This window comes from Gekko japonicus, unplaced genomic scaffold, assembly GCF_001447785.1.
Source record: "Gekko japonicus isolate JY-2015 unplaced genomic scaffold, Gekko_japonicus_V1.1 scaffold1384, whole genome shotgun sequence".
NCBI classification, from domain to species: domain Eukaryota; kingdom Metazoa; phylum Chordata; class Lepidosauria; order Squamata; family Gekkonidae; genus Gekko; species Gekko japonicus.
This window is the reverse complement of record NW_015162524.1, coordinates 12,651-23,475: the sequence shown is the minus strand read 5'-3', so window position 1 is coordinate 23,475 and position 10,825 is coordinate 12,651. Positions and strand designations below refer to the sequence as shown.

The 10,825-nt window shown below is 45.2% G+C and overlaps 1 protein-coding gene across 1 annotated transcript in view; it reads right to left on the bottom strand.

The window, feature by feature from the left end:
* LOC107106155 (protein kinase C-binding protein NELL2-like) overlaps positions 1 to 10,825 on the bottom strand; it is a 33,233-nt gene that overhangs the window by 15,761 nt on the left and 6,647 nt on the right. Inside the window, exon 2 of the mRNA XM_015406263.1 lies at positions 10,630 to 10,770. Coding sequence (XP_015261749.1) covers positions 10,630 to 10,770 — 141 coding nt within the window. The remainder of the gene's footprint in view (positions 1 to 10,629; positions 10,771 to 10,825) is intronic.

Here is a 10,825-nt window from a genome sequence, read left to right as displayed (position 1 = left end):
TGACACTGTCTAACCATCTCATCCTTTGCCGTCCCCGTCTTCTTTGACCTTCAATCTTTCCCAGCATCAGGGTCTTCTCCAGTGAGTGCTCCCTTCTCATTTGGTGGCCAAAGTATTTGAGCTTCAGTTTCATTATCTGGCCTTCCAGGGAACAGTCAGGGTTGATTTCTTTGAGGATTGACTGATTTGTTCTTCTTGCAGTCCAAGGGACTCTCAAGAGTCTTCTCCAGCACCATAGTTCAAAAGAATCTATTCTTCGGCGCTCGGCCTTCCTTATAGTCCAGCTCTCGCAGCCATACATGACTACTGGGAATACCATTGCTTGGACCATGCGTATTTTTGTTGGCAGGGTGATGTCTCTACTTTTTATCATGCTGTTTAGGTTCGCCATCGCTTTCCTCCCAAGGAGCAGGCGTCTTTTAATTTCATGGCTGCAGTCACAGTCTGCGGTGATCTGGGATCCCAGGAACGTGAAGTCTGTCACTACTTCCACGACTTCCCCTTCTATTTGCCAAGGAGTGATGGGGCCGGATGCCATGATCTTAGTTTTTTTGATGTTGAGCTTCAAGCCCACTTTTGCGCTCTCCTCTTTTACTCTGAGCAGGAGGCTCTTTAGGTCCTCTTCACTTTCTGCCATTAGAGTGGTATCGTCTGCATATCTGAGGTTGTTGATCTTTTCCCCAGCAATCTTAATTCCCGCTTGTGATTCATCCAGGCCAGCATTTCGCATGATGTACTCTGCATATATATTAAATAAGCAAGGTGACAATATACATCCTTGTTGTACTCCTTTTCCTATGCTGAACCAATCAGTTGTTCCGTATCCGGTTCTAACTGTCGCTTCTTGGCCCTTATACAGGTTTCTCAAGAGACATGTGAGGTGGTCTGGTACTCCCATCTCTTTAAGGACCTGCCATAGTTTGTTGTGATCCACACAGTCAAAAGCTTTAGCATAGTCAATGAAGCAGAAGTAGATGTTTTTCTGGAACTCTCTTGCTTTCTCCATAATCCAGCGAATGTTGGCAATTTGATCTCTGGTTCCTCTACCTCTTTGAAACCCAGCTTGTACTTCTGGCAGTGAGCCATGTGTAAATGGTCCTCCTATAGATTGATGGATGCCAGGAAATCCTTTGCTTGAACAACTGCCAGAATGGAATTCAGACTTTTCATCCTGAACGTTCTAGTCCTGATGCAATTGTTTAGCCATTTCAGGTCCAAGAGTTTCCTGGCATCCTTATTCTTCTTTGGCTCTGGGCATAATATCCTTTTGGAGTCACAACAGGACTGACAAGTTTTTTGTTTGTTTTGTTTTTTGAACATAGAACACGTCTTTATTTTCAGTAAGATATCTGTCAAGTCCCTCTCCAAAAAGGTTTATGCCCTGAAGGGAACTGCTTTAGCTTGTGCTGCAGAGTCCCCATCCCAATTCTAAGCCACATGTTCTTTCTGGCTGCTACACTGCATGCCATGGCTCTTAGCTAACTACTGTAGGATGTCCAGTGAAGAACCTTCTTAAGTTTGTCTTTAAGTTCTTGTGGGACTCCACTATCAACTGAGGCTAGTTTTGATGCCCAAGAATGTACCACTCTGGCAAACACCGAGCCTGCTGTTGACATCCTGATGGAGCAGGCTGAGTCTTCGAAATTTTTGCATAAGGCTTGCTGAAATCCCCTGTTGCTGGGACTTGGGCAACCTATCTGCATCCATAGGGAGAACTGGAGGTCAAGTTAGTCCCAGGTTCGTCCACCACTGGCACCTTGGGTCTCTTAGTAGCCTCTGGTATCAGGGAATAAAACTTGGGGGGGATCTGATGGTTAGGTTTCTTTTAAAGCTATAAAAGGCTGCGGGCAGTTAGAGGCTTGCCATTGCCTGCCTCAGCCAGCAACCCTGGATTTCCTTGGGTGTCTCCTATCCAAGTACTAACCAGGACTGACCCTGCTTAACTTCTGAGATCTGACAAGTGTGGTCCAGCCTGGGCCATCTAGGTCTGGGTTGGCATCACTGCTTGTGGTACTGCCAGTTTGGACATCATCTGGCCAGATTCCACCAGAGGTTCTGGGTCAAAATCACTATTTTCCTTAAGTCTGGAGGAAATTCTAAGTACTTGGAAAGGAATCTCAAGTACAGCTCTTGAGGGAATAGCTAGGACTGTACTACTCCCTCTCCTTCCTCTGACCATTCCCATTCTGCCCTATCTGAGGATGGAACTGGGGAGTCTGAGTCCTTCCTGGACTTTTTGCAGCCATCAAGTCACAACCCAGATGTTCAGAGATGGTTGGCCTTGCCTGCCTCTGTGTCATGCCTCTGGCATTGTTTGGTGGTCTCCCATCCAAATACGGACTAGGGCTGACCGTATTTATTTGATGAGCTCAGGCTATCCTGAGCTATCCTTGCTGCCTCTGTTTCCTGGTTCTCCATAGAGTCTTGCGGGGACTGTGAAGCTTATGATCTGAATAGATCTGACTTGCTAAGTATACCCCCCCCCCAACCTGTTATAGCCACTCTCTGGCAAACAGTGGAGGTGGTGGAAGTGCTATCAAGCAGCAGCCTCATATGGTTTTCAAGGCAAGAGACAGCTAGAGCTGAAGAGCCAACTAGGGATGACCCTGCTTAACTTCCAAGATCTGATCAAACTGGGCTAGCCTGGACCATCCAGGCCAGAGCCTCTGCCCTTGCCTGCCTCAGTGTCATGACCCTGGACTTCCTTGGTGGTCTCCCATCCAAGTAATAATTAGGTTTTACTCTGCTTGGCTTCTGAGATCTCAACAGATGAAACTAGCTTGGGCTATTCAGCTCTGGGAACAGGGAACTGGCAGGTCTGACTGGCAGCCATTTTCTGTTTGCTTGCCTGGGAGTGAAAGTAAGTCTGCCATGAGGCTCCAGAGAACCAAGATGGCCACCACCATCTCCCCCACCCTCCTATGGCCTACCCTGGGCGTTCTAGCTCCCTGTCTGTTCCATGGGAACTTTCCCTCTGTAGGGGAAAAAGGAGGGGGGGAATGGCTCTTTAATCCACTCCAGTCTGTCCCAGGTTGGGGAGGTTGGAAGCCCCAGGAAACAATTTCCTCTTCATCCTCCCTGAATAGCTTGGGGGTTTGCTTGGGGTTTTCCCCCAGTCTATCACCCTGCCCCCCTTCGCCTCCAGTCTAGGCTTTTTGGTCCCATAAGGGCTTACCATGATTCTGGTGAGGGCTAGAGGCTCCCGGCTTCTCTGTTCCACCGCACGCCGGGTCCTCTGAGACCGGGGAGTTTGCTGGGTCTGCAGCGCCGCCCCGGTCTCCTTGCAGACTCAGCCACTTCCCTGGATGTGCGTTGGTTGAGGAGGCAACCTCCAGCCACAGGCTGGGCCCGGTGGGAGTCTGTGTACACACAGCCTTGGCTGCTGGGGATCTCCCAGTGCCATCGGCTTCATTTGTGGTTTGCCACCGACTGAGCTCAAAATAATGAAGGGGGGGGTCTCTCCCTTCTCCGTCTCTTCTTCTCATTCCAGGATCGCTGCGCTCTACAGAGCACCTGTGAAACACCTCCTGGTCAAGCAGCAGGGCTGGTAAGACTGGGCTGTTCCCAGGGGACAGGCCCCTCCCCTTCCTGGATTGATCTGAGGAAACCAACCCTGTTCCAGAGGGAGGAGCCTATTCCCGAGAGTAAAGACTGCCCCACTCCCAAGACCACCGGAGAATGGGGAATCAGGGCTCCAAATTATCATCAGTCCCAGACTCAGGTGATAGGTCATTATTATCACTCCCATGTCTTTCTTTAAAAGGCACATGATACAAATACATTGCTGCTTCTGTTACCTCACACAGTGCTGTGCTTCCATAGCTCTGAATGTGATAAATGTGCAAGGCCAAAGTAAATGTTGGACTGAAAAAAAGTTGCATAATGTAGCCATATACTCAGAACTGGATTTGTGTTCCTGTTGGACCTATCAGTTTACAAGAAGTTTGATTCCTATCTCTCCTTTTATTTTATAGATTAACAGCCAGTTCTAATGCTTTTGCAAGGGCTGGTTCCTCATTAATAAAAGTGTGCTTACTTAACGGATATTAGCGAGTTGTACAAGAAGATGATTACTAAGAGCTTGGATGTTGAGTGTATGTTTCCAACACACCTGGGAATACCTATCCGTCTGTTCCTAACATACATATTTGATTAGGAAAGAAATTGCACACAATCCCCATCCCCAACTTTTCTTCCTGTTTGGACTCATGCTATCAATATATCTAATTCTCAACATGACCTCTTCTGTGGATACTTAAATCCAGAGACTGGAGCCATGCACAGATTAGACAGATCTTTCCAGAAACCTGAATAGCACCCCAGGTTTGCAGAAAAGTCTGAGATCAAAAATACATTGGGGGGTTAACCTCCCAAAATAATAGGAGAAGCAAGAAATATATGCCCTCAGATGCCACTGCTATGCAACCACAATAGTATTGCCTACCTTACAGCCTTGGTTTCTGCCAGTAACGGGCAAGGGCAGGGGGAGGCCCCTTTATAGGGCTGTTTTGGCCTATAATGAGGGCTAGGCCTGGCAGCAAACACTAAGTGACTTGCTTCCATCTGACTTGCCTGACTTAGGGTGTGATCACACCAGCAGTTTGGCCTGACATAGCCACTCTTCCCCTCCAGATTAAATGGCCACAGTCACACAGCCACATCTGTCAGGTGTTCCCCAAGCATATTCACCCCATCACAAGTGGTGTTTTTGGTTCCTTACACATTCATTGCATGTGGCTGGATGTCTGAATGTGTGGGAGCACGCACAAAATAGATCGGCAGTCTGAACCTGCAGATCCGTTTCTGCCGCTGGGTGGTTTTTAAAGTTTTTGCCTACATATGCATGTGTGCACATGTGCCTGAGTGCATGTGCACTCATGGGCGCATATGTATCTGCATGCATGCATATGCACCCATCTGCATTTTTAAAATGACTGGGCAGCACGCTCCATGGCTGAGGCACTGCAGTAATGTGGTTGCTTGACCAGGGGATGGCCATGTGGGTAACCCACAGTAAGTTGTGCTGTCTGGATGATATGCACTCCAACATTTTAAACCGGTACAATTAGAGGCGGCACCATATTGTGCTAAGCCGCCAGTGTGATCACACCCTTAATCAGGCCTGGCTGCTTCCTACTATTCAACACCAGCCACCCCATGAAAACCAGTGTGGCATGTTGTGGTTAGAGTTCCAGGCTATGTTCTGGAAGACCCAGTTTTGAATCCCCATTCTGCCATGGAAGCTCATTGGGTGACCTTGGGTCTGTTGCAGACTCTTGTATAAAGGTATTGGTTGAACAAACAGCATGCCTGACACTTTGCTTTAGTTTTCCAATTTGCAAAACATGTACAAGTTTTATTTTCTGAGCTGTGTACTCTATGGCCCATCCTTGGCACAGATACTTTGAATAGATGGACTGACGCTCGGAAAAATTTCTGAACAAGTTGATCTAATAGTTCACAGTTTTGATACATGTATTTCTTTGGCAAATTTCTTCTAAGCTCAGAGAAGCGCTCACCTCATACCATTAGAAGTGACAAACTGAAAGGTTTTGGTATAGTCATGTAGGTTTCATATAATTGGGCCTATATAAGATAGCCACACCCCAAACACCCCTGAATCTCTCAGATGTGGGTTGCATGAGACTATCGTTCTGAAAGCACTTTGGTGAGAATCTCAGAAACTGTATTTTACCTTTTAATCTTCAGATAGGATAAAGGATAAGTAATTATATGCATGCATTTCTGTTTCTGATTTCATTTACATATAGAAGTATGTATCATTGTGATGCTTTCATATTTATTCTTTTCAAGAACTATTAGATTGGTTTTAAATAAAACAGGAGTGATCTTTGGCTGGGACAAAAGGTTTTCATGTGACACCTGGAAATAAATAAACTTCAGACTTGTGACTTCTCTTCAATCAGAGGGCTGGAACCTACAGAGACTGGGTATCAAACTGAGCAGCTACATCAATCTAGCCCCTGTTATTTAGTAATTAATGCATTGCACTGGAACAGGCAAAGAGACCTTTTGTTTCCCTGTGTCTATTTAAAAAGGAATGCTTCTGGGGGGGGGGGTACCTGCTACAGGCCAAATTCACATTCTCAACTTATTCTAGCTCACAGCGCTGTTGTGACGATAAAATGGAGGAGATGATAATGCTGTAAGCTACTTTGGGTTCCCATTGTGAAGTAAGGTGGACGAGTATAAAAGAAATAAATAATAAATATCGCTTAAGATGGATAGGTTGCCAACCTCCAGGTAGTGGCTGGAGTTTTCCTGCTATTACAACTGATCTCCAGATGACAGAGATCAGTTTACCTGAAGAAAATAGCTGCTTTGAAAGATGAACTCTATGGCATTATACCCCAGTGAAGTCCCTCCCTTCTCCAAACCTCACCCTTCTTAGGCTCCACCTCCAAAATCTCTAGGTATTTCCCAACCCAAACTGTCAACCCTAAAGATGTTGTTGTTGTTGTTGTTGTTGTTTAGTCACACAGTCGAGTCCGACTGTTTGTCACCCCATGGACCGCATCACGCCAGGCCCTCCTGTCTTCCATTGTCCTCTGGAGTTTGCATAATTTCATGTTTGTTGCATCAATAACACTGTCTAACCATCTCATCCTTTGCCGTCCCCGTCTTCTTTGACCTTCAATCTTTCCCAGCATCAGGGTCTTCTCCAGTGAGTGCTCCCTTCTCATTTGGTGGCCAAAGTATTTGAGCTTCAGTTTCATTATCTGGCCTTCCAGGGAACCGTCAGGGTTGATTTATTTTAGGATTGACTGATTTGATCTCCTTGCAGTCTTCTCCAGCACCACAATTCAAAAGTATCTATTTTTCAGCACTCGGCTTTCCTTATGGTCCAACTCTCGCAGCCATACATTACTGCTGGAAATACCATTGCTTTGACCATATGGACTTTAGCTTTCACAGAACGTTCCCTTGATTTCTCCAATTTTCTTGAAAGATGGGGGGCATATAAAAGGTTGGTTGGAGTATTGGTGGGATGGACAAAAGTAAGCATGCAAAGGTGAGGATATGGGGGCTGCCAGGAGGCTGAAAAGAGGAAATAATGTGGGGAGCAGGATACAGGGGAAATGTCAGCTAGCTGCCATGTTTCACTTGTGTTCATTCTTTCCTGACTGGGGCGAGAGTGCGCATGCTTGCTTGCTTGCTTTGCTCGTTTGTTGTAAACAGCGTTTGGGAGGCGCTCATGAGACCGTGCGAACTGGCGCTGCCAGACTGAGTTATCTGACTAACGTTGAGGAGGAGGGAGGGCTTGCGTTCCACTGCTGGTGTGAATATTTCTGCTCTCGTGGTGCACGGAGAGTCTCCTGTTCATTATGTAACCTCCCGCCGGGAGAATTCCCGTGTGTGCGCTTGGATTTCATTTGCTTAGCCAATTGCAGCATCATAGTATATGTAGTGATGCATCAGCCCCATTGTCATTCCTAACAATATACCTGTAGATCATGGCAACAGACCTGTAGTCTAATAAAGCATAACGATTCCCTGGAAACGTGTGTGGAGATTTGCTTGCTGTTGAACCTGACAGGAAACTGAGACCACTATCACACAACTGGGTCCAGCCCGGCAGCTGAAACTATGTAGAGTTTTCCCAGGGTGAGGCTGCCAGAGGGACAAAGGAGGAAAAGTTGGAGACAATGGGCAGATAAAGGTAGGTTAGCAGGTGGAAGAGAAGAAGCAGGAAAAGAGGAGAAGCTGTAAGGGCTTTTAGGGTAGGTTTGAAAGAGGAAGCAGTGGGGGAGAAAAAAATAAGATGCCCCCCACAAGTTCTTGCAGGTTCTCCACTTGTATTTTCTATTTCCCTAATGTAAATTTCAAAACTCTTCCATTACAGTCCTAATATTCTAAGCTTTATTTGGAAATAACCTGGCTGATTTAATGCTGATTCCTCCCCCTTCCAAAATAATGGTTTTCCAGTTCAAAGCCTTGAATCTGAATTTGTGTGATAACCATGCCTATCCTTTCAGGAGGCAGGCATTCTACACAGATATAGATTCAGGCAGATTCTGCGTCATAATCTGAAGGGAGGGGGGACATCTCAGAAATGAAAGAATCAATGATATCAGAAACCTGAGAGGACATTTGAAATTTAAGGTTTCAAATTTCATTTATATGGACCATAGTAGTACATACTGTGCTGTTTTCCATATAATATACTTATAACTCACAGTTTATAAATAAGCACATAAAGCCGGATGTTTCATTTTAGAAAATCTGCTTTTTAAAATAGCTGCATGCCTACTAACCTGCTGTTCCATGTAATGTCATTTGTCACAGATAGCACCCAAAAAAATCCCACTGTTTCTAAATGCAGTAATTCTACATGCTATAAAAGCTGCATAACAACCCCTTCTAGCTGCCCCATCACGTTGTACTAAGTACAATTCTTTCACTTCATGGATCTTTCCCCCAGTTGCTTCTACAGTGTAGAATAGGCTTCTGAGCTGTGCTCTTTCAGTGGTTTGTTCTTTGTTATCCTGTTCTATCTGTTTGAAGGAGGCACTTGTGGATATTATCTTGGGCCACAGTGTTGTACTGTATGTTCCATTTGATGAAAACTGCTGTTATTACTTTTTTATACTGAGATTTTAATTGCACTTTTGGTCCAAGAGGATTATGGCTGTAAACCACCTGGCATTGATATGGAAAAGAGGGCATTGATATGGAAAAGAGGACCCCCATAAACAAATATCCTACAGCTACACGTGGCTTCACAATACTGAATTATGGTGCAATAAGCTAGCTGTTTTTAAAATATATACTTAGTTTGTAGAGCAAAGGAAGACAGTGTGGTAAGACTTGCAGACCAAACCCAAGTGGTCTTCCTTGGAAATCAGCAGCATTGTGTGGTGAGGATTGCCTCTACAATCTGCTTCTCTGACTGTGCCTGAGAAGCTGGCAATGAAAGAGCTGAATAGGCTCTACAGCATTATTTACTTACTTCATTAACTGAGACTCAAGGCAGATTTAAAATTAAGAAGAAGAAGAAGAGAAGAGATTGGATTTATACCCCGCCCTTCACTTGGAGTCTCAGAGCGGCTTACAAACTCCTTTCCCTTCCCCTCCCCACAACAGACACCCTGTGAGGTGGGTGGGGCTGAGAGAACTCTGACACAAACTGCTCTTTCAGGAACAGCTGTGCCAGAGCTTGTGATTGACCCAAGGTCACATCAGCAGGTGCAAGTGGAGGAGTGGGGAATCAAACCCGGTTCTCCCAGATTAGAGTCCGCACACTTAACCACTACACCAAACTGGCTCTCACAACACAACAAAATTAACACACAACATACAATAAATAATGGAATAAAACACCTATCCCTGAATCTTAAGGGGTGGAGAGATAAGCTTAGAAGGAAGCTGTTAAACTACAGTGTACCAGGTAGTTTAGAGGTCCCCAATATGGGGCCCATGGGTGCCATAACATCCACCAGCACCATTCTTGGTTCCCACCAAGTGTTTCTAGGAAGAGGGTAGGGCCAGGTGGGGCTCTTACCCAGCAGGGATTCTGATTGGCAACTGAAGGTCTGATTGGCTATGCAGATTAAAATAACATTGTTTCAGTGGCAGCTGCCACCAGTGTTTGTTTTATTCTCTCTCATTCCTCTTTGCCAGTATATTTTTAATTACCCCTCTTCTCCCCTTCACTTGGGCTTCCTCTGTGTATGCGGTCCCACCATATTATTGGCTGAGCTTCCTGTGGTACCCAGAGGCTCAAAGAGGTTGGGGACCCCTGATGTAGCTGGTTATTTTTCACTTGAAGTCCAACTAGTGGATTGGGCCTTGCTTGTTCAGGAACATTCTGTGCTTATATATCTGTTATACTGCCCCCCCACACCTTTTTTCTTTTCAGGAATACAATACATTGGTCAGAAAAGGAGAGGCCTTATTATCTCCCCCAAACCAACCTACAAAGTGTATGTAACTATATCCCACTTCTGCTGGCATCCAATACCCACCACATTATAAAGCATATAAGCAGTGTCCAAATCAATTCATTTATCCATACTGAAGACAATGTGAGTAACCATCTTTTTGCTGCTTGAGACAAGGCCCAGCATGAACAATGTGTGCAGACATCCAAAAGGAGTGGCTTTGGGGTACTGGTCTCATTGACATCTTGCACTGTACATGAAATACAGAATGCTACATGCGGACTTTCCCTATTGCTGGAGAAGGGAGACAAATTAAAAAGTTTAATCCATGTATGAAAATTCTGTCTTAGATAAGGACCTCTCTGTAAGACTAGCTTCTCCTGGGCTTTCAGGGTGTGGTAGAAGGCTGTGAAAATGCCAGCAAGTATAGTACTAAAATGGCCCTACTCCTTTGCCCAGCTGTAAATGTTGAGTGTGACCCTGAATAATCAACACACACACACACACACACACACAGTTCCTTAACCATAGCATGAGGTTTAGTTTTAGCCTTTAGTTCTCCCTTTTTTTAGTTTTCATGATCCCAGAAAATAAGCTGTCTGGGCTACAATGAAAGTTATGCTTTAGATATGAATAGTGCCCCAGCAAAATGTCATATCAGCACAAGTCAGAAACAGCGAGCATTACTCAAACACAAATAAATGATTAATGATACCCTTTTACTCACCTTCACATGATTCTCCACTAGGTGAAAACATGCCATTATCGTGGTAGCCATCCCTGCATTCACAGTGGTACCAGCCAGGCAAGTTAATACAGGTGGCACGGCTGTCACACTGAACAAAGCCATCTGAACACTCGTCAATATCTGTTAAACAAACAGAAAAGGAAGAAACTACATCAGGGAACACTGTTATCTGAGA